At 37.9% G+C, this 25,011-nt stretch overlaps 1 protein-coding gene across 2 annotated transcripts; it reads right to left on the bottom strand.

The window, feature by feature from the left end:
• Window positions 1-2,262: 2,262 nt before the first annotated feature.
• rab35b (RAB35, member RAS oncogene family b) lies at window positions 2,263-23,800 on the bottom strand. 2 transcript variants are annotated; one of them, XM_061906992.1, is made up of 6 exons: window positions 23,510-23,793; window positions 18,710-18,760; window positions 17,021-17,144; window positions 10,695-10,819; window positions 8,722-8,846; window positions 2,263-4,874 (listed from the first exon to the last, which is right to left on the bottom strand). In XM_061906992.1, the coding sequence occupies exons 1-6, from the start codon at window positions 23,559-23,561 to the stop codon at window positions 4,746-4,748; spliced, it is 606 nt and encodes a 201-aa protein (XP_061762976.1). In that variant the 5' UTR covers window positions 23,562-23,793; the 3' UTR covers window positions 2,263-4,745. The 2 variants fall into 2 exon arrangements, with proteins under 2 accessions (XP_061762976.1, XP_061762977.1); XM_061906993.1 differs by lacking the exon at window positions 8,722-8,846 and having other exon boundaries at window positions 23,510-23,800.
• Between the last annotated feature and the right edge of the window lie 1,211 nt (window positions 23,801-25,011).

The following is a 25,011-nucleotide window of genomic DNA, read 5'->3' as shown; positions in this document are numbered from 1 at the left end:
AGGTAAATTGAGCAAATTGGCTATTTCTGGCCCTGCGATGACGTGGCAACTTGTCCAGGGTGTACCCCGCCTTCCGCCCGATGGTAGCTGAGATAGGCGCCAGAGGGGAATAAGCGGTAGAAAATGGATGGATGGATGGGCTATTTCTGGCAATTTATTTAAGTGTGTATCAAACTGGTAGCCTTTCTAATTCTAAAATTAATCTAAATCAGGAAAAATTAGTAATGATGTTCCATAAATTATTTTTTCAAAAAGATTCGAATTAGCTAGTTTTTCTCTTCATTTTTTTCGATTGAATTTTAAAGAGTCGAAATTGAAGACAAACTATGTTTCAAAATTTAATTTTAATTTTTTTCCTGTTTTCTCCTCTTTTAAACCGTTCAATTAAGTTTTTTTTATCATTTATTCTCAACAAAAAACCTTACGTAGAAGGAAAAAAAATGTACGACGGAATGACAGACAGAAATACCCTTTTTTTTTAATATATATAGATTTATTTATTAAAGGTAAATTGAGCAAATTGGCTATTTCTGGCATATTTTTAAGTGTGTATCAAACTGGTAGCCCTTGGCATTAATCAGTACCCAAGAAGTAGCTCTTGGTTTCAAAAAGGTTGCTGACCCCTGACCTACATTGTATTAGCGTCTTTAATTTACAAAATGTAAAAATGAATGATCATAATACAGTATTTAGTCCTTCACAACCGATAAGGTCAGAGGTCAAAGAGACTAAAAGCGAATAGGCCAAATATTTGGAAATTTGCTGAGGTATTCTAGGATTCTTGGTCATCCCAGTGAAAACAAGACAATTGTATGTGAAAGAGACTCCTTGTCTGACCTCGTCTTCCTCCCATGACAACACGGCTGTTGTTGACCTGCTGACTCATCAAATCGAAGGCCAAGGTCAGCGATGTACAAACTTTTTCTAAAAGACTAAAACTAATACAACTTACATGTGCTAAAAAGTTCTAAAGTTTGCACATTGAATATATATATATATATATATATATATATGTATATACGTGTATATATATATATATATATATATATATGTATATACATATATATACATACATACACAGGAGGACGCTGGTGCCTATCTCAGCTACAATCGAGCCGAAGGCGGTGTACACCCTGGACAAGTCGGAATATATATATGTTATTCATATATTATATGATATAAATTATATTATTTATTATTATTGTCTATTGTGAGCGAACTCTGATAGTATGCGCCTGCCTTGAATTACTGCCGGGTCAAACTCGCTTCGCAAAATAATTAGCGCATGCTTAGTATTACCGCCTGGTCAAACTCGTGACGTCACGAGTGACACTTCCCCTGTCATCATTTTCGAAATGGAGGAGGCTGATTTCAACACCGGTAATTTGAAATTGCATAAAGGGAAGAAGATTAATAAGAGCTATTCAGTAGGATTTAAGGTCCAAGCTTACATCACACTCAAATTTTTACTGCATACCTTTGGTAAGTGCCGGAGTGAGAAGAGGTTTTAAAATAGTTAGCGCATGCTTACTTTTACCACATGCCTTTGGTAAGCGCAGGAGTAAGAGGTTTTAAATTAATTTGTGCCCCGGCGAATACGGTGTGTGTGTGTGTGTGTGTATATATATATATATATATATATGTATATATTTTGAATTCTATCTTAATTATTTAGAATTTACAACCCCCTGGTGCTGTTTTGTATTGTTTACTTACTTTGATTATTTTCAACTGTTTGTAAAATATTGAAAATTATAAATTAAGGTTTATGGAAAAAAAAGAAAAAAAAAGAAAAACTTCATGACACTCAAATGTTTGTAAATGTTAACATTTAGAAATAACGGTTTATGAAAAAAAAAAATGTTAAAGTGGAAATTTATAGTTTTATTAAAAACAAAGAAAAAAAATCAATCAATATTTACCATGGAAACGCAATCTGATATTCCAGAATAATTCCCTCCAAGAGTATATTAGTGTAATTTGTAATTATTCGAATACAAATGTCATTTTATAAATGCTAGCAGTGATTTTTTTCCCCTTGATTTAAAAACGAGTTACTTTGATTAAAGATAACAACTTAGGAGGACCAGCCCATGAAGATTGAGTCATAAAGCTCATCTTCGAAGTAACCAAATGTGACGTCGTGAGTAACTCAAAACCTCAAAGGATGAAGATGACACATCAAATAATAAAAATTGCAGCAATATTAAGACAAGAGACCACATTTTCATGACATACTAAATTAAAAAAACACAAACTACATATCCTCCCACATATTTATTATTATTCACATATTCCAAAAATAGACACAGGTTTGAAAATGATCAGGCCACAAGTCACTGACAAATGAGATCAGTTATAATGTGTTCAAATGTTTATTACTTTCAAATATTTATTATTGATTAAATTCATGTGGGGCAAAAATGATTATTACATTTCTGTGTTGTTGTTTTTTTTTTTTTTTGTCCAGTGTACAGCAAACCACAGAGTGTGTTTCAATACGAGCACACAAGGAACATTTATCTCATCCCCTTTTTGGCTGACCCATGATGTGTTGAATACAAACACATATCTATATATACATATATACATATATATATATATACATACATCTATATATAAAGCATATAGATATACATATATATACACAATATTTATCATATAACACACATATATTTATGTATATATACACATACATATATATGAATAAATATATACATGTATGTAAAATAAATGTTATATAACACACACACACACATATACATGTGTGTATCTATGTATATGTGTGTCTGTGTATATATATGTATACATATATAAATATATAGATATATATAAAATATATATAACACATTATGTATATATATCCATATATATATATACACACATATATATATATAAAATATATATCACACATATATGTATAAATATATATCCATATATATATACATATACACACATATATACATACATATACATATATCTACATATATATCGACACATATATATATATATATATATATAGATATATATATGTAGATTGTGTGTGTGTATATATACATATATGTAGATTTTTGTGTATATATACACACGTATATGTAGATATTTGTGTGTGTGTATATATATGTAGATATGTATATATATATATATATATATATGTAGATAAATGTATCTACATATATATACACACATATCTATATATATTTACATACATACACATATCTACATATATACACACGAATATCTACATATATATGTAGATTGTGTGTGTATGTATATACATATATGTAGATATTTGTGTGTGTATATATATGTAGATATGTGTGTATATATATGTAGATAAATGTATCTACATATATATACATACACATACATATCTACATATATTTATATACATACACATATCTTCATATATACACACACATATCTACATATATCTACATACATACATACATACAATATACATATATTACATATACATATATAATACATATATTATATATATATGCACATATATATAATACATATAATATACATACACATATATACATATATGTACACAAATATATATGTATATACATATATATACATATATATACACACTCACACATATATGTGTGTTTAGATATGTACATATATATATATATATACACACACACACACACACATACACACTATGAATAGTAACGATAGCATGTGGGATTGGATAGCATTTTGTGTGCTCTGGCGGTCTTTACAGAATGCTGAACCTAACCTGGAAGTCAGTTCATCTCCCAAATACCTCAGCAGCCTTGCCTTTACTAGTGGGAAAGGTGACATGCAGGGAGAAGTGGAGGCAAACAAGCGCTGACTTTAGTCTGTTAAAGAATCTTCTTCAAGCTGGGCGTGATGCGACCATACCTGCCCAGACAGCATCTGTGGGCAGTCACCTTGGCAAAGAGAGTGTTTCCTGGTGCTGATGGCGAGGGCCCACCTCGGGGGACTAGTAGGAGGGGCTAATGGTGGGGGGGGTGGGCTCAGCCACCCAGTGGTCACTATGGCAACAATGAGGCGCACCACTGAACTGGGATGATGTTGGTCACATTGGCAGTATGGAAGTGAAGAATAAAAAAGGTCAAATTGAAAGTATGTTAAGACTGTGCTGTCAGAGCTATTGCTTCAAAAAAAAAAAAAGAAACAAAAACGTTGTTGGCTCAGCACGACTGCAAGTTAGAGGGGGCAAGAAGTCTGACGCTTGGCAAAATAAGAGGCGAGAAACGTAAAAAAAAAAAATGAATGTTGGTTGCTGAAGTCATCGAGCATTTTTGTGTTGGAAAAAAAATCCTACTTTTGATTGCTTTCTTGGCGTGAGCTGTGGTGATGCTGACCAGTGCAGAAGTGGAACCCCCCCCCCCCCAACAACCTTCCTCCAAAATCAAAGTAGAAAAAATAAATCCCCTTCTCCTCCAGCGCTGAAAGTCCCGTGCAGTGAGGAGGAAGGATGAGAAGATGAGTTAGATGGCAGTCACTTGTCAGTATGCACATCCTCACTTTACAGCCCAAATAAGACTTGATCGGACGTTTTTAAAGAATAAAATCTGTACATATATTTCTTCATGATTACTTTGTCCAAAGGGGACAATTACTTTTCCATGTTTTGTTGGAATCTTTAGCGTATATTTTATTAAATCTTGATCTGCTCTTGAATTTAGACGTTGAGTCCCATCCTGTGTGTGTACGAGCGTGAAGAAATGATGGCGTGTACGTTGCTAGCAGCACTTTTTCTTCCGTTTACTGTTCCGAGTGAGTTTGACCACGTCGTTCTGTTGCTGCTGCTGCTGCTTGGCCATCACCTCCTTCTTGGCTCGGAGCACCAGCTCTGTGATGCAGTTGAACATCTGCACAGGATTCAAACACACCACCAGGACGGCCATGAAACGTTTGGACGACGTATTTCCACCTCGCTATAGGTACTTTAAATAATGAACACCAATGGGAGCATTGGTGTTCAAGTAAAACCCATCCAAACTCAATTCCACCTAGGGCTGGGCGATATATCGCGGGTTTTTCTCTGTGCGATATAGAAAATGACTATATCGTGATATTCAAGAATACGTTCTCACGCAGTTGCTTTTAGCTGCTGGCATTACACTACAGGCTCTCCCCTTTGTTGTCTCTCCTTCTCACAGACAGCAAGCGCACCTTCTTACATACGTCACATACGTGTACGCCCTCGCAGAGCAGAGAGGTAGCGTCACGGGTAACGTTAGCTGTGATGCTAGTGGTAATACGAGAGAAAGAAGGTGCGTATCTGGTAACAAATGAAGGAAGAATTAATCCCCAAGAAAAACAGCAGAGGGTCCATCGTCTGGCGGTGGTTTGGCTTCAAGTGGGAATATGTCGAACAGACAACCGTAATTTGTCAAGTGTGGGGCAAAAGCGTTGCTACAAAAAGTAGCATTACTGCTAATACGTAGCATCATTTGATAAGTCACCTGCTAGAGAATGAAGGGTGCTTACTCCGCATGTCAACATCTCCATTCGGTGCCACACCATCAAAATGCCGAGGCAAACATTTCCAGATCAACACCGTATGAAAAAAATAGTCAACAACTAAAGGAGATCATGTCCGCAGGAACCTTCCACATAGCGAAGGACGAACAATATTTGATTTCCTATTATGCAGCTCATTTTTATGTGACAGTTATTGGAATATCTTGTGTGACATCATGCACAAACGTGCACTTTATTAGTTTTTAACTATTGTAGTGGCATTCTGTACAAAAAGTGCACTTTAATTTAGTGTTGTTTTGATATGTCATCTTAGTGACATCATGCACAAAAGTGCACTCATAGCTTGTTTTAAAATGTCTCTGACAATCTCGCACTTTCTGTTTTGGAAATGACATGAATGTTTGTGCCACTGCTTAATAACTGTTTAATAAATACAGTTTTGGTAAATGGACTTAGTTGTGGTTTCCCTCTCTGCATGAAAGTTTAAAAGTAGCATATATTAATGCAGTATGAAGAAGAATGTTTTAATGTAGACACATAGAATCATCATACTGATGTGATTATATGCATCAAGTGTTCATTCAAGGCTAAGGCAAAATATTCGAGATACATATTGTGTATCGTGATATGGCCTAAAATTATCGAAATATTAAAAAATGGCCATATTGCCCAGCCCTAATTCCACCTATTTGATGGATGAACATGATCACATCGTCCTAAATAACCACAAAGACAGAATACTGTTAACCGCAACATGTGAGTGAAAACAAAAACATTATTTGTACATTTTCAGAATATGCTTGGTCAATTTTTAAACGGAGAAAACAATCTGAAGTTGTCTTTATTTGGAAATTATCAAGCCGTCATTATACCAGTCCGGCCCACTTGAGCAAAAATGAGTTTGACACCCCTGATTTAAACCGACACAAACTTTTATTTCTCATGACTGTAGAATTCTTAACCATTGTACTATAATTGGGAGGTAAAGAACTTTGCTATGCTAAATAAATAAAGAAACAAAAAAGTAGAGATGTCCGATAATTAGTTATTTTCTAATATACCGTATTTTTCGGAGTATCAGTCGCTCCGGAGTATAAGTCGCACCTGCCGAAAATGCATAATTAAGAAGGAAAAAAACATATAAAAGTCGCACTGGAGTATAAGTCGCATTTTTGGGGGAGATTTATTTGATAAAACCCAACACCAAGAATAGACATTTGAAAGGCAATTTAAAATAAATAAAGAATAGTGAACAACAGGCTGAATAAGTGTACGTTATATGAGGCATAAATAACCAACTGAGAAGGTGTCTGCTATGTTAACGTAACATATTATGGTAAGAGTCATTCAAATAACTATAACATATAGAACATGCTATACGTTTACCAAACAACCTGTGACCCCTAATCGATAAATCCCATGAAATCTTATACGTCTATGCTATTAGGTGAATGAGCTAAATAATATTATTTGATATTTTACAGTAATGTGTTAATCATTTCACACATAAGTGGCTCCTGAGTATAAGTCGCACCCCCGGCCAAACTATGAAAAAAACTGCGACTTATAGTCCGAAAAATACGGTAAGTGTATTGGCCCACTTACAATGACAAAAACAAAAAATATTGTTTTTCATGAGCTGTGTGCTAGTATTATATGTCTGGGTGGAAAACGAAGAACAGGAAGAGACTTTGCTGTGAAAATGACATGAGAGTGGCACTTGCCAAGGTGAAGCCAGCTGTGTAATTTGTTGTGAGTTCATGCACTGTCTTAGTTATTTTCTTTGAAACAAGGTGATGTTCATGCACGGTTCATTTTGTGCATCCGTCAAAAAACATGACTGTCTTGAATTTGATAAAAAAAAAAAAAAACATTTATGGGCTCTGAACCTAGGATGTTGTTGTGGCTTGTGCAGCCCTTTGAGACACTTGTGATTTAGGGCTATATAAATTAACATTGATTGATTGATTTTATTTTTTACTAAAGAATGGTTCGGTGAACACACCAAGTCTCGTGACAGCGTGAGACCTCTCTTTCACCATGGCTAAGTATTATATTATATATCTTATTGCAGTGTTTTTCAACCTTTTTTGAGAGAAGGCACATTTTCTTCCATATAAAAATCCAGAGGCACACCACCAGCAGAAAACCTTAAAAAATGAAACTCCACCAGGTCCTCCTCGTGCCTTATTTTGAATTTGTTGGGTGTTTTTCTGTGTGTAGTGCTTTAGTTCTTGTCTTGTGCTGTTATTTTGGTGTTTTCCTGTAGCAGTTTTCTGTCTTCCTTTGAGCGCTATTCCCCGCACCTGCTTTGTGTTAGCAAGCAAGGCTATTGAAGTTGTTGCTATTCTTCTTTGTGGGGACATTGTTGATTGCCATGTCATGCACGGATGTACTTTGTGGACGCCGTCCGTCTCTGCTCCAAACGCTGCAAGTTTTTCCTGTCGTCCAGCATTCTGTTTCTGTTTACTTTGTAACCAGTTCAGTTTTACTGTCATTTTATATAGCCATCCCTATGCTTTATTGCCTTTTCCTTTTGTTCGATTTTGGCTTAAGCGTTACATACCTTTTTTTTACCTGCACGCTGTGGTTTGCATATTGGGATCACAGTTCTACACAGCATGGACACTAAGGAACGGCACAGTACTTGCAGATTATAATTATTCATTTGCAAAAAAAATATTTTTTTGGACCAATGAGATGAAGTTGCATCATTTCCCACGGCACACCAGACAATATCTAACGGTACACTAGTGTGCTGCGGCACAGTGGTTGAAAAACATTGTCTTATAGCGAGGCAACTGGCATTCCAAAAAAAAATAATAATAAAGATCAAAAATGTCATTAATGCGGTTAAAAAATATAATGTGTTTACTATGACTATAAATAATTAATTGCATTTAACACGATAATTTGAGCCCAGTAAAAATAATAATATAATATAATAAGATTCAACATCCATTGCTTTCGGTCCCCGGGAGGACATAAGCGGTCCTCTCCAAGGTTTCTCATAGTCATCATTGTTGACGTCTCACTGGTGGGAGTTTTTCCTTGCCCTTATGTGGGCTCTACCGAGGATGTTGTTGTGGTTTGTGCAGCCCTTTGAGGCACTTGTGATTTAGGGCTATATAAATAAACATTGATTGATTGATCTCCAAAAATAGGGCCAGAGCAACCAGTTATCATAAGCAAAGAGCTGCATTGCACAATATTCTAGCAAACATTGCTTACCTCTTCAACATTAATGTTTTCTTTTGCGCTCGTCTCAAAAAGGTTGATGCCCATTTGTTCAGCAAACTTCTGTGCATCAGTTGTCTCGACCACCTTGGAGTTGGGGTCATCGTTTTTGTTTCCCACTGAAAACAAAGTGGTACTTAGAAAGCTTCTTAGACGCTCAACCGTCACGACACAAACATCCACACATACAGACTAAGGACAGCCAATACCAGAGCATAACTGTCTGTGTTTGCAGAGGACTAGAATTGGAATGTCTGCCAACAAAACCCGTTGTCTGGATGCAAACACAATAACATATTTTTTTATTTAGATTAGTAGACTATTTGAAAAATTATTCAAACGATTAGTCACTACAAAATATTATACGCAGGTTAGAATCTTCTTGCAGTTGTATGACATATAAAAATGTTAAAGTGGAACATAAGTACAAATGCTTTGATTCTGCATCCAAGCATGACCATCGTGTGTTAGAAGGGATGAGTGTCAAAAGTGCTTGACCTGAGGTTGAACTTTTATCTTAAAAATATAACTGTTGTCCTTGATAATGACTGGAATTTGCTTCGTGCATGCAGAGGCAGTTTCTCTCGATCTAATCCAGAGGAGCATTTAGATGCAATTTAAATTGAACACAGAACATTACATTCAACATGTTTAGCTGTATAGGAAATCTTATCAAATTAGGTTGTAATTTATTATGCTTTTGTAGGATCTTATTACATGTTGCTCTCTTGAATTCCTAAGAGACATTGCAGCAAGATGAAAACATATCAAGTGTTAAAATGAAATTAAAGGCCTACTGAAACCCACTACTACCGACCACGCAGTCTGATAGTTTATATATCAATGATGAAATCTTAACATTGCAACACATGCCAATACGGCCGGTTAGTTTACTAAATTGCAATTTTAAATTTCACGCGGAAGTATCCTGCTGAAACGTCGCGGTATGATGTTGCGTCTGTTTTCGTCGCATAATTCCACAGTATTCTGGACATCTGTGTTGATGAATCTTTTGCAATTTGTTTAATAAGTAATGGAGACATCAAAGAAGAAAGCTGTAGGTGGGAAGCGGTGTATTGCGGCGGCCTTTAGCAACACAAACACAGCCGGTGTTTACATTCCCGAAAGATTACAGTGAAGCTTTAATATGGAACAGAGCGGTAAAGCGAACACAGTTGGATTGGACCACACACACACAAAGTACAGTGTATTAAGCAGCGATCATTTCGAAAGGGCAGAGATGGGCATCGCCACCACCCGTCGACTGGTGCTGAAGAAAGGTGCGGGGCCGACCTTCAGGTTGTACAGGTACGACCATATAATCTCACTAAAACACACGTAACACAATAAGCAGATAAGGGATTTCCCAAAATTATCCTAGTAAATTTGTCTAATAACATCTGAATCGCTCCCACTGTATAGTCTTTTTTTTTCTTTCTAGTCCTTCACTCTCACTTTCCTCATCCACGAATCTTTCATCCTCGCTCAAATTAATGGGGAAATCGTCGCTTTCTCGGTCCGAATCTCTCTCGCTGCTGGTGGCCATGATTGTAAACAATGTTCTGATGTGAGGAGCTCCACAACCAGTCACGTCACGCGCATATCGTCTGCTACTTCCGGTACAGGCAAGGCTTTTTTATCAGCACCAAAAGTTGCGAACTTTATCGTCGATGTTCTCTACTAAATCCTTTCAGCAAAAATATGGCAATATCGCGAAATGATCAAGTACGACACATAGAATGGACCTGCTATCCCCGTTTAAATAAGAAAATCTCATTTCAGTAGGCCTTTAAATTTAGCATTTCATGAGCCTTCGAATACATCTCCACTTAATCTGAGTACTTGTTATCATTGGAAACATATAATTCATGTATTGGATCTCCTTAGATTTAGTGGATGTATTGAATGTTGTCGGCAGGGATTTAATGCTGAAAGAAGACAATATTTTCTCGAGCGCAGGCACTTACCTAATATTCGGCAGACATCATCACAGTTCTGGTTGATTTCATGTAACCATCGTTTGACGTTGACAAAGGACTCAGCGCTTGTGACGTCGTACACTACTATGACCCCGTGTGTGCCTCTGTAGTACCTACAGACACATAATGGGAAAGAGGGTCATTAGCACTGACCTTATAATGCATGGTACTAACTTCTTGTCTAAGAGAAACACAAAATGGACCTTCAGTGTTCGTTCACACTTGATACTTTGGTCTGACAAAAGAGTGAAAAAAATAAATAATTACATATTTAGCTCACCCTCGTATTTTTGTCAGCGCACTTAAAAAAATGCTTTCAGTTAAAGGAGACCTATGAAGATTCTATCTATCCATCCATCCATTTTCTACAGCTTGTCCCTCTCAGGGCCTGGGGGGGTGACTGGAGCCTATCCAATCTATATCTAACACATTATTAGAGAATATGTATTGGAGTGAATTTTGCTCTAACAGTAGGGTTGATTTGATTGATTGACAGAAGGGCTGTAACGGTACATGTACAAACCCCGTTTCCATATGAGTTGGGAAATTGTGTTAGATGTAAATATAAACAGAATACAATGATTTGCAAATCCTTTTCAACCCATATTCAGTTGAATATGCTACAAAGACAACATATTTGATGTTCAAACTGATAAACTTTTTTTTTTTTTGCAAATAATCATGAACTTTGGGATTTGATGCCAGCAACACGTAACAAACAAGTTGGGAAAAGTGGCAATAAATACTAATAAAGTTGAGGAATGCTCATCAAACACTTATTTGGAACATCCCACATGTGTGCAAGCTAATTGGGAACAGGTGGGTGTCATGATTGGGTATAAAAACAGCTTTCACAAAATGCTCAGTCTTTCACAAGAAAAGATGGGGCGAGTTACACCCCTTTGTCCACAACTGCGTGAGCAAATAGTCAAACCGTTTAAGAACAACGTTTCTCAAAGTGCAATTGCAAGAAATTTAGGGATTTCAACATCTACGCTCCATAATATCATCAAAAGGTTCAGAAGAATCTGGAGAAATCACTCCACGTAAGCGGCATGGCCAGAAACCAACATTGAATGACCGTGACCTTCAATCCCTCAGACGGCACTGTATCGAAAACCGACATCAATCTCTAAAGGATATCACCACATGGGCTCAGGAACACTTCAGAAAACCACTGTCACTAATACAGTTTGTCGCTACATCTGTAAGTGCAAGTTAAAGCTCTACTATGCAAAGCGAAAGCCATTTATCAACAACATCCAGAAACGCCGCCGCTTCTCTGGGCCTGAGATCATCTACGATGGACTGATGCAAAGTGGAAAAGTGTTCTGTGGTCTGACGAGTCCACATTTCAAATTGTTTTCGGAAATATTCGACATTGTGTCATCCGGACCAAAGGGGAAGCGAACCATCCAGACTGTTATCGACGCAAAGTTCAAAAGCCAGCATCTGTGATGGTATGGGGGTGCATTAGTGCCCAAGGCATGGGGGGTAATGTTTGGCTGATATCAGCACTTCAGTCATCAACAATAATATCATCTGAAAAATGGACATTGAAACATTGTAGGTCTGACTTCATAGGATATTTACAGCAAGCAGTGAACATACTGAGCTAAGAAAGCATAAGAACAAGTATACACATTTGATTATTTACAATCCTGGGAGGTGGAATGTAATGGGTGTTAGTCTAGGGTTTTAGTTGACCTGAGGTGTTCTTTTAGTGCGGTTTTGAAGGAGGATAAAGATGCACTTTCTTTTACACCTGTTGGGAGTGCATTCCATATTGATGTGGCATAGAAGGAGAATGAGTTAAGACCTTGTTTAGATTGGAATCTGGGTTTAACGTGGTTTGTGGCGCTCCCCCTGGTGTTGTGGTTATGGCGGTAATTTACGTTATGGAAGTAGTTTGACAAGTACTTCGGTATCAGGGAGGTGTAGCGAGGGATGTATATTTTTAGGATTTTATCGATACCGACACACATATCGATATCCTTATTGATACCAGTATTTATCAGTATTCTTATCGGTGCTACATGTAGTTTGTGCAAATAAATATGTGAAAAAATGCATTGTTTGATTTCATTTTTATTAGCACAAGAGGTTGACTATAAAAGCAGAGCAAACAGACTTTGGTCAGTTTTAACTAGAAAAAATGTGAAAGCACCTTTACGGCCTACTAACACTAGGCCATTCATACTGCATTATTTCCAGTCCTATTGCGATTTTATTTATTTTCTGGAAGGTGGAGGTTGTCAGAGAAGTACATGTACGTAGTCATAGGGAGAGCAAGCTTGCCGTAGGTTTGGACTTGAAGATTATTTTGAATATTTCTATTTTGAAATACGTTGGTATTTTTTTTCCGAAATTTGTGTTGGAAATTATCCTTACTGTGCATTTCTTTGATGTCAGCTATACTTAGGTGTTGGAATGGGGACTAAATTTAACAGTTTTAGATTGAAGTGATTGACTTGCTGCTCTATCCCCCCATTCTACATGTGCAGACGCAGTGTTATATCCAGTGAGGTTGTTGCTGTAAAAACGAGACTAGCAAAAACAAAAGTATGATCTTGAGTGTCATGTGTCGATTTAACAATAAAAGAAGGGATCCAGTTTTATTCACGACCTTACAGCTAGCCTTAGGCACGCACACAGAATGTTGTAATATGAAGCTGGACTGCACCTGTACATAATCACAACGTGAAAACCACAGAACAGCTCCATTTCAAAGAGAGAGGTAAATAAATAGTAGTGAACAGAAGAAACATTTTTAAATAAATATTGTGATAACATCGGAAAAGCTTAAATGCACAGAGCCATGTTTGTTTGCAGTGGAAATCAGACATCTTATAAGTAGACGCAGCATTGGCTGCTGTGACGCGAGGAATTCGCCCGCCATCTTGGAGCCTAAACTGACAGTTGACAGGTAGAAAAGAAAGATGCCGGCCTCGTGTTCAGCGTTTTCCTGCTCAAATAGGAATCGGGGGATTACTTTTCACAAGATTTAATATTAACGTACTATTGGTGGTATTTTGTGAAAAGACTATTACCACAAAGTTGAGAAGGAGCAAAGATCTTCAATAGTACTGAAATCCTAGCCGCTAGCAAACAAGAGTATGACCATAATAGAATTGCTTGTCAATTAAATTAATTACATTTAAAAATGTCATACTTGAATAACATAAAGTAAATAATGATGAAGATAAAGAATGTAAAAGCCAACGTGGGTAAAAGTAAGGACCACAGTCCAGATTGTTTGTCTGTGGGGGGAATATATGTTAACTAAATCGACAATCCGATGGACAGTGGCTCTACAGTATTATACAAGTCTAAATTTAGTCTAGCTTTTCCAAACCAATTTTGTGCAGCCCACCTTTGTGAAATGTGTGGGACTTTTATCCAAAGCGACACACATAAAAAATATATATAAAACAATCACTGTAAACATTATCATTTAAGGGAAGAATGTAATACAAAATATCGAATGTAATACAAAATATCAATACAAAGTGTCAAGACAGAATAAACTCTGCTGCTGCAGCAACAGAGATACAATCTATAGGTCCCTAAGACATATATATATCTAATGTATTCATACATTGTTTATGTAGGATATACGCATGTGTATATATATAACCTAATCATATTGGTTCTTCAACTTAAAAATAGCTGACCGTTTTTTCCCCCCTTCTCTAGGATTATATTCCCAGTTTTGATGTCAGACGTCTGGTCACTGACAACATATAATAATATTCCATTACTGTTAAGCAAACTATGAATAATAAAACAGGCAGAAACATGTGTCCTTTATCATAGCTACACATATGACAAAAAAGCGTGTGAAAATCAGTGAAGTAAGATTAATTAAAGGCTCTGACAGTTCATTGCTCCTGCCAAACGAATTGCACTGAGTGGAGCAGATCACCACTCCAAGATGGCGGCCCAGCGTCTCGTCTGCACCGGCAGGCTGTAGCGCTCGATGATGCGTCTACTTATAACAGGGGTCGGCAAACCGCGGCTCTGGAGCTGCATGCGGCTCTTTAGCGCCGCCCTAGTGGGTCTCTGGAACTATTTAAAAAATATATGAAAAATGGAAATGATGAGGGGAAAAACATATTTTTTCTTTTAATTTGGTTTCTGTAGGAGGACAAACATGACACAAACCTCCCTAATTGCTATAAAGCACACTGTTTATATTAAACATGCTTCACTGAGCGCCATTTTGTCCTACTAATTTTAGCGGTCCTTGAACTCACCCTAGTTTGTTTACAATTTACATGTAAAACTTTCTCCGACTTTCTAAGACGTGATTTATGCCACTTCTTTTTCAGTCTCATTTTGTCCACCAAACTTGTATGCACAAAGGTGAGTTTTGTTGATGTTATTGACTTACAATATGTGGAGTGTGCTAATCAGATATATTTGGTCACTGCATGACTGTAAGCTAATCGATGCTAACATGCTATTTAGGCTAGCTGTATGTTTATATTGCATTTGTATGCCTCATTTGCAGCTATATTTGAGCTCATTTAGTTTCCTTTAAGTCCTCATAATTAAATTTATATCTCATGACACACTATCTGTATGGAATATGGCTTTTAATTTTTTGCGGTTCCAGACGGATTTGTTTTTGTATTTTTGGTCCAATATGGCTCTTTCAACATTCTGGGTTGCTGACCCCTGACTTATAAGATGTCTATGCTGGAAACTAGGGATGCACTGAAATGAAAATTTGTGGCCGGAGCCGAATAAAATTTAAACGCTTGGCCGAAGGCCGAATACAGAATAATGAATGCAGTTTTTCACAATTTTTTTAATATTGCATAAATAGCCTAGAATAAATATTTAGACATGTTTTTCAAAGAAAGTATTTTTTTATTGAATATCGACATTTTTTAAATATTCCAGTAGTCTTTGCTTTTCAAAAAAAGCACAGTTTTTCATTTATATTTAGGCCTTCAAACAAAACATGCATTCCAAAAAAAAAATGAAGTGCATTAAAGTGGATAAACCCACAACAAATGAATTATTGTCCTTTTGGCAAAAGTCTGCTTAGTCACAGTAGATATGCTAATAATGTAAACAGAAGGCTTAAGTAAATCTCAATTAAGTCTGTGCTTGTAACCTCTTACACTTACACAGGTAACCTACACAACAGGCTAATAATGTAAACAGAGGCCCCACTAAATCTCAATAAGTGTGTGCTTGTAACCTCATACACTTATACAGGTACACAACATATCCCAACGTCACCACGTCACTGCACGTTGGTTGATTGCGTCACCGCGTCAAAAAATTGCGTCACACGCCACTATTCGGCCTTGTTTTTAACTCATTCCACCGAAGGCCGAATGTGTCTTTTTTTGCCATATTCGGCCGAATATATTTGGTTACCGATTAATCGGTGCATCCCTAGTGGAAACCACTTTTTCTTCAGCTCCTGCAATTAGTGAACTCGTCCAAAAGATGGCGGCCAAAGCACAAATAATAACGCACTTCTCCGTTTATGGTATGTGCCGCGCATGTCAAAGTAAAGTATTTTGATTTAATGTGTGATGAATGAAAATGCAAGTCATAATCAGGGTCAATGTACACAGTAACATTCTATTCCGAATGATAATCATATTTAGGGCTATATAAGTAAACATTGATTGATTGATTGATATTAAATACATTTTGTCCATGTGCACATAACTATTGTAGGGTTATTAACATTAAAGCTAACAACACACCGGTCTTTCCTCGTTTCCCACCGTAGTTACATCAATAAAGTACTATCTATCTATCAATAAGTGCTACAAACTCTTCATCATATTCTGGTACCCGAGGTATCACACAGCGCCCATTTAAGAGGGGGCCCACCCCACTATTTGAGAAGGACTGAGCTAGGGCATCAAACTGCCAACAGGCCACAATATAGCAGCACAGCACCATGCAAACACAAAGAAGCTTTGGTTAGACAAACCATGTGTTTGTGTGTGTGGGTTGGTATGGTTTTGAAAGTGGGAGCAGATACAGAATTGTCCGAACATGTTCAAGTTGTGTTAGGCTGGGAGACTGCATGGACTGTCTGTGTGTGTTGAAGAACATAAAAAAGGAACCATTTAGTGGCCAGCATGCACAGGCACACACATACGTATACTGGCCACAACACCCAGACACTGGTCACCTCCTCTCCAGTAAAACTGAGCGAGTGAGTGAACGCTGTTCCTGCAGAGCAAGTTTAGGACCATTGTCCTCCAACATTACAACAGGCCACAATAGTACTTGGTTTTGAATCCAAAACGTGTGTGTTTGTGTATCCGTCAACTCACGTGGATGTGATTGTGCGAAAGCGCTCCTGTCCGGCTGTATCCCAGATCTGTAACTTCACCTTCTCCCCGTTGATCTCCACCGTCCGGATCTTGAAGTCCACACCGATTGTGGTGATATAACTACCTGCAAACCATGCAGGGCAGCATCAGCTTTGATGACCACCATCAAGTAATGAAAAGAGTCATCATTATGCAAAATGTCAGCAACTATTGTGACACCTCAGCTAAGTGAGTGTGATTCTTATGAGTTACCTCCAAAGAGGACAACTATGACGAAGAAACAGTAAAGGAACTTACTACCAAGATAGTTTACAAACCCCGTTTCCATATGAGTTGGGGAAATTGTGTTAGATGTAAATATAAGTGGAATACAATGATTTGCAAATCCTTTTCAACCCATATTCAGTTGAATATGCTACAAAGACAACATATTTGATGTTCAAACTGATAAACTTTTTATTTTGTTGCAAATAATCATTAACTTTAGAATTTGATGCCAGCAACACGTGACAAAGAAGTTGGGAAAGGTGGCAATAATACTGATAAAGTTCAGGAATGCTCATCAAACACTTATTTGGAACATCCCACAGGTGGGCAGGCTAATTGGGAACAGGTGGGTGCCATGACTGGGTATAAAAGCAGCTTCCATGAAATGCTAAGTAATTCACAAACAAGGATGGGGTGAGGGTCACCACTTTGTAAGCAAATTGCTGAACAGTTTTAGAACAACATTTCTCAGCGAGCTATTGCAAGGAATTTAGGGATTTTACCATCTACGGTCCGTAAAATCATCAAAAAGTTCAGAGAATCTGGAGAAATCACTGCACGTAAGCGATGATATTACGGACTTTTGATACCTCAGGCGGTACTGCATCAAAAATGGACATCAATGTGTAAAGGATATCACCACATGGGCTCAGGAATACTCCATAAAACCACTGTCAGTAACTACAGTTGGTCGCTACATCTGTAAGTGCAAGTTAAAACTCTACAATGCAAAGCCAAACCCATTTATCAACAATATCCTAAAACGCCTCTGGCTTAGCTGGGCCCGAGCTCACATAAGATGGACTAATGCAAACTGGAAAGGTGTTCTGTTGTCTGACGAGTCCACATTTCAAATTATATTTGGAAACAGAGGACGTGGTGTCCTCCAGAACAAAGAGGAAAATAACCATTCGGATTGTTATAGGCGTAAAGTTCAAAAGCCGGCATCTCTAAAAACGAGTACATTTTATAAACAGCAGAAGAAGATGCAAGATGTGTCGATAGTTTTTTTTTATAAAAAGTGATTAAAAGTCTGTAAGCACTTGAAAAAATCTCAACAAAGTACATTGTACAAAAAGCAGCAACAATTGAAAATAGGGCAAAACTATTAAAAAAAATTTAACACTACTTAATAAGAACAGATTTGTACGTATAGATTTTTTTAAAAACATTTTTAAAGACAATCATCTCATCATAGCAAATTACTTGATGAGGTCATGGCGACCACACCCATACCTCCCCCCGCCACGACAGGTGTCTTGGCAGTTTAGGGGAAACCCTGTTATTAATATAGCCAGAGACTGTTTTGGGCTCAAGTGGTTAAGACATTGTCTGTGCAGTTGACAAAGGTTGTAGAAGACAACAAACTCTGCTGGTTTCATTGTATTTGACTTCATGCTGCGAGAGAGCAGAAATACCCACCTGAAAACGTGTTGTCTGCAAATCGAAGCAGGAGACTGCTCTTCCCCACTCCTGCAGAGGAAACAGAGGGTCAGTTTGAGGGTTTGAGTCCACAGTTAACAAATACAGGGTACTAACATGAATACATTCAAAAATGATGTGCTACCCGTAATGCCCTTACTCATGAACACATTATAATGGGACTCTCAGTGAATGTAGCTGGTTGAAACAACTTTGTAGATGGCATTATAACTTGGCTTCCTAACAAAGCTCATACGCACATAGTCAGCCTAAAATAAGAAGGCATAGCAGGGCAGGGATTAGTGATCATATTTAGCGAGCATTAAGACCCCTTTAGATTGTCTTTTTAAAAATATGTACTTTTGCAAACATTTTCTGTTCTGATTGGACATTCAAACATTCAAGTATGCATTGCTCTACTCAACCAACAGCGGGTCCTAATGTGAATCACCCACAACCCTCTAAAAGCTCTCACAGGCAGGTGACTAGACCTTGGAATCTAAAGCAGGGGTTCCCAAACTTTTTGACTCGGGGGCCGCATTGGGTTAAAATATATATATATATATATATATATATATATATATATATATATACATGCACACGCATACACAAATCTTCAATACGTTAACCACCATGTTTCTACAAAAATATATAAAAAGTGGTACTGTTTTTATAGTGTGTATATATATATATATATATATATATATATATATATATATATATTCCTCGCACACTACTTGACTGAAAGAGCGAGAACTTGCCGCTGATGATGTCAAGTTATCGATGAGAAAATGCATTTTTCGACAATATGATTTGCCTTAGCGGCTAGGAGAGTAAAATGGATTAGAAAAGACAGATTTACAAAAAATTCATATTAAAAAATAAAATAATATAATTATTTTATTTTTTTTAACTTGGGATTTCCCGCGGGCCGGATTTTGGACGCTTCGCGGGCCGTAGTTTGGGGACCCCTGATCTAAAGAGTACCTCAAGATACAAAATTATGCGCAATACATGATAATATATCAATATGGCAATACTGTGATCATTGATTATATTTCTCCTAATAACCAAAAAAAAAACAACTTGCATACCGTCAAGTCCTTATCCAGCTGTACACTATATAAAAAACATACTTTTCATTTAAAAAATTACTAAACTAAACAAAAACAATGAAATAAGTTTATAGTACTTCCATCTTAACAATTATGACAAAAATTATACATGGCGAGAGCACCTTAATAATCTATGAGATCCAATTTTGTGATAATGCAATATATTAATATTTTGTCAGACTCCTATTTGTGACACAAAACAAACTGAATAAGAAATTTAGTTTTCAACGTAGGTGTTTTGTATTTCATGTTTAGGTAAACAAGGTGCACTATTGATTCAGGTGGTGGACTATTATTGATCATGTCATATATTGAAAAGCAAGGATTGAGGATGTCGTAGTGGTTTGTGTTGTGGTTTGTGCAGCCCTTTGAGACAGTAGTGATTTAGGGCTATATAAGTAAACAATGATTGATTGATTAGCAACAGAGAAGACAAAAATATATTTGAGTACATAAGGCAGGTTATTGAGGTTTAATATATTGTGGTTATTGTGTTTATTTTAAACATTCATACATTACATTTTTCGAGTTTCTCATTACGTGTCCGAAAAGGGGTAGGAAAAAAACCGAGCTCATTTATCTTCCTACTTTTCGCTTTATATCAATTTTTTACAATTGTTTGCACCCAATCAATAACACAATAGCACTTTTTGTGTCTTTTTACACATTGAAATCAAAAAGGACGCGCATTCACAGAAGTCCGCAGATTAATTTTTGTTACTGACCCTGCCTTCTCTGGGTCAAAACTCCGGCTTGCTTGTTTTTTTTATTATCGATTACCACTTTCCGTCTGTGTTTTGTTTAGTTTATATTTGCCAAGTCAAATTTCCGTCTCCGTTTATTGCGTTTTTGTTGGTCGTCTTTAAAAAAATTAACTTTCCGGTACAGTCTCTTAAATTTTGATTCGCCAAAAGTTTTATCAATCACAAATACTGCCTCAATTTGCACTCTTTACCGCGAGTGGCCGTCAAAAGAAAGACTTGATGGTAAACACTAACGTGAGTGTAAAGTCATCCTTTTAAACTTCATCCTGTGCCATGTCTCCAGTAAATGACCTGTTTTAGTCCTTGGGAGTCCATGAAAACTTCACTTTTATCTCCTGCTGGATCGACATCGTTCCAGGATGGAGACAGGCTAGCTGTTAGCTTCAAGCTAACCAGCACCCGACCAGATTCCTCCACCCCAAAAACATACTTTGCAGGTCAACAAATATGTGCCTTTTGAAATGTTAATGTGCGGGGAGTGTTCAAAAGGAGTCTCTTGGAGAAGTTGGCAAGTGTCGCTCGCATCGCTGACATCATCACCGTCATTGTTTACTGAAGCAGAGATGCTGACTGTGCGTTATGATAAATGCTCTGCTTTTTATTGATAAACTTATCAGATTTTATTTTTTTTACCTATAGCAGGGGTGTCAAAAGTGTGGCCCCGAGGCCATTTGCGGCCCGCAGCTAATGTTTTAAAAGCCCATGAGATATTCTAAAAATAATATTAAAATAAAAACATAACAAAAGTGGAATAAAAAAAAAAGCTTACAGGGGAAATGACTAATGACTAATGAAACAAAGCGGTTCTTTCTTTAAAACTGTCATTGCTCAAAACGTAATATTGAATCAAAATCAATGTTTTTATGAATTTTTGACCTATCCAAGGCTCCGATTACTTCACATCAAATATTAGACTTAGTTGAAAATCTTATTCGGGTGTTACTATTTAGTGGTCAATTGTACAGAATATGTACTGTACCGTGCAATCTACTAGTACAAGTTTCAAAAGAGAAAGCAGCCCGGGGTTTGTTTTAACCGGAACAAAAATAGCAAGTATGAACGCACATCTTAATTCTTAGCAGCAGATGTGTTGGCACATGAACATGGGAAGCCTTCAATGCAACTTTGGCCAACAACAAGAACATTACAGCCTTGTCAGCATGCAAGTGAAGGAACACTAGCATCACTGTGCTCACAGGCAAAGGATGGGCAATGAATTGGAGGACCACAACCCTCAAAGCAGTAAATTAAGGTTTGGCCGTGAAGGTTTGAATTGAGTAACGTGGACCCCGACTTAAACAAGTTGAAAAACGTATTCGGGGGTTACCATTTAGTGGTCAATTGTACGGAATATGTACTGTACTGTGTAAACTACTAATAAAAGTATATAAAATATGGGGCAGCACGGTGAAACAGGGGTTAGTGCATGTGCCTCACAATACGAAGGTCCTCAGTAGTTCAATCCCAGGCTCGGGATCTTTCTGTGTGGAGTTTGCATGTTCTCCCCGTGACTGCGTGGGTTCCCTCCGGGTACTCCGGCTTCCTCCCACTTCCAAAGACATGCACCTGGGGATAGGTTGATTGGCAACACTAAAAATTGGCCCTAGTGTGTGAATGTGAGTGGGAATGTTGTCTGTCTTTAAGAATAAACTAAAAGGAGAAGTATTGCGTAAAGAGATTATTTTAGATTGTACCTAATGTCATGACTGTTTTTATTGACTATTGAGTATGTTATTGATTATGGGATAAGCATCAGAAAATGGATGGATGATACTTTTTCGTCACTTATTGTTTGTCTTTGGTACACTAATGTGTATATTTTAGGACATTGGTTCTTTGTTTTATTTTTGCAAAAATGTATACAGTATATCTATTTGTATATTGCTATTTTTATCTTTGGTATGAAAATTATTATGTAACAACATTTATTAGTATTTTTGGGTTCTTTGCTGTTGCTATTTTTGTATTTGTATTTATTATTGGATCATGTTGTACTGCATTTTAATCGTTTGTTCTGTGGTTGTGTGATGTTTTTTGCCTTGGACCCCAGGAAGAATAGTCTCCACTGCGGTGTAGACTAATGGGGATCCTTAATAAACTAAACTAAACTATCACGATGAGGTGGCGACTTGTCCAGGGTGTACGCCGCCTTCCGCCTGATTGTAGCTGAGATAACCACCAGCAAACCCCAAAGGGAATAAGCGGTAGAAATGGATGGATGTTCTTGCTTACATTAAGCAGTTGTTGTTGTTTTTTATGACAATGGGTTAATATCCGCACAGGAAGTGGTCATTCAAGAAGGAATTTAATTAATACTATAACCGCGGTGATAGTCACACTTCAGTGACTATCAAACAGGTATGGCCATATTCAGCGTTACGTTACAAAGCGTTAATGGAGAAAAACGGTGACCCTTGGGATTTGTTTAGCATCGTACTAAGCGCCCTAAACGTGCAATACAACCGTAGCCTGCGGCTAGTTTAGCTTAGCATAGCATCGCTAGCATACATAGCAGCTTTACGAGCCATTCAAAAAAAATACGCTAGCTTCATGAAAACGAGCTCCATCGGTAATTAACACAAGTTTGTTTTTAAACAAATATTTTTCCACAACAAAAACAGAGAAATGTTAGAAGGGGGGGGGGGACTTTTGATATATCCGGCCTGATCGAGAGACAGACAACCTCCGCCCTGTCACTGACTAAACATGGCAGCTGGCTACGTTACATAAAAAACATTTAATCCACCCAAAAAATAAATAAACACACATATGAAACAGAAAGCCATTGGAAATGTGGTAAGATCACGGGGTTTACGCAAAGAAAAAACAAAACAAGACAGGCCGACTTCCCGTGCTGCATCCCCGGCGTCGACTGACAAGACAGGCCGACTTCCCGTGCTGCATCCCCGGCGTCGCCTTACCGCTGTCCCCGATGATGAGCAGCTTGAAGAGGTAGTCGTAGTCCCTGGCCATGCCGGTGGATAGTGGCTCACCCCCCGCCTTCTGAACGCCTTGTGGGTCCTTGTTCCTAATTTAAAAAAAAAAAAAAAAAAACTACTCCCCGAGCCCCCTGTTTTGCTGGGATAAAACTACCGAAGCGAGGACCGGTGTCCCTCCCGAGCCGGTGTCGTTTAGCTCCGGGTTCTCGACAGCCGGAAACTCCGCTTCCTCCTCTAGTGAAACTGCACCCGACTCTGATCCGGTGCCACTGCGCATGCGCCAAGAGCGGCCCGCTCTTTGCGATTGAGGAATACTGTCAGCACTTCACTCCAACAATGATGCGGACAACATGGACTGTTGTCGTTTATTGCAAGCTTTTGATGTGCTTATGAGAATTTTTCAATAATTTGCTGAGGACTTTGTCATTTTATACTTGAAGTTCTTGACCAAAATCACTTACCCAAAAAATCTTGTATGGACCACCTTTTCTTGCTTTTTTTTAAAACTGAAATTGAAAGGCCTGAATCTAGTCAAAGGTGAACTCTAGCAGTCATTCTCAAACTGTGATACGCAATGCTCTATTTAGTGCGGGGATCAGCGCGGTTGAAGAGGGGTTAGTGCTTGTGCCTCACAATACGAAGGTCCTGAATAGTCCTGAGTTCAATGACGGGCTCGGGATCTTTCTGTGTGGAGTTTGCATGTGAGGTACTCCGGATTTCTCCCGCCTCCAAAGACATGCACTTGGGGATAGGTTGATTGGCAACACTAAATGGTCCCTAGTGTGTGAATGTTGTCTGTCTATCTGTGTTGGCCCTGCTATGAGGTGGTGACTTGTCCAGGGTGTACCCCGCCTTCCGCCCGAATACAGCTGAGACAGGCTCCAGCGACCCCAAAAGGGACAAGCGGTAGAAAATGGATGGATGGATGGATCGCTGACAACAAGCTATCCATACACTTAGGTAAAACGGAATCCATCCTATTTGGGTCCCATATCAAACTTAAGAAGGTCACTGACTTCACAATAAAAGTGGGTGACATTGTCATCACCAGGAAGGATGAGATCACCTACCTAGGTTCCATTCTCGAGGCTAATCTTTCCTGTGATAAAATGGCAACCAAGGTGATCAAAAAGGTCAACCAAAGAACGAGATTCCTCTACAGAATCTCCTTTCAGGTCAACAAAAGCACCTTGAGGATTCTAGCGGGAACTCTCATTCAACCCTTCTTCGATTACGCTTGCACCTCCAAAACCCTCAAATCTAGACTCCAAACATCCCAGAATAAGCTAGTCCGGTTACTTTTAGACCTCCACCCCAGATCACACCTCAATCCAACCCACTTCTCCAAAGTGGGCTGGCTCAGGGTGGAGGACAGAGTAAAACAACTTGCACTGAGCCTGGTCTATAAAATCCGCTACACCTCCTTGATACCGAAGTACATGTCAAACTACTTCCTTAACGTAAATGACCGCCATAACCACAAC

The sequence above is a fragment of the Nerophis ophidion genome, linkage group LG07, assembly GCF_033978795.1.
Source record: "Nerophis ophidion isolate RoL-2023_Sa linkage group LG07, RoL_Noph_v1.0, whole genome shotgun sequence".
NCBI lineage: Eukaryota > Metazoa > Chordata > Actinopteri > Syngnathiformes > Syngnathidae > Nerophis > Nerophis ophidion.
Note: the sequence above shows the minus strand (reverse complement) of the source record. Positions and strands in the feature narration are given on the sequence as shown.

Excerpts from the sequence above, each read along its gene's own strand:
- rab35b (XM_061906992.1), bottom strand. The coding sequence starts at position 23,561 with ATGGCCAGGGACTACGACTACCTCTTCAAGCTGCTCATCATCGGGGAC. Across the intron at positions 10,820-17,020 it reads TTTCGCACAATCACATCCAC|GTACTACAGAGGCACACACG; the intron begins GTGAGTTGACGG and ends ATGTGTCTGTAG. Across the intron at positions 4,875-8,721 it reads AAAACATTAATGTTGAAGAG|ATGTTCAACTGCATCACAGA; the intron begins GTAAGCAATGTT and ends AATCCTGTGCAG.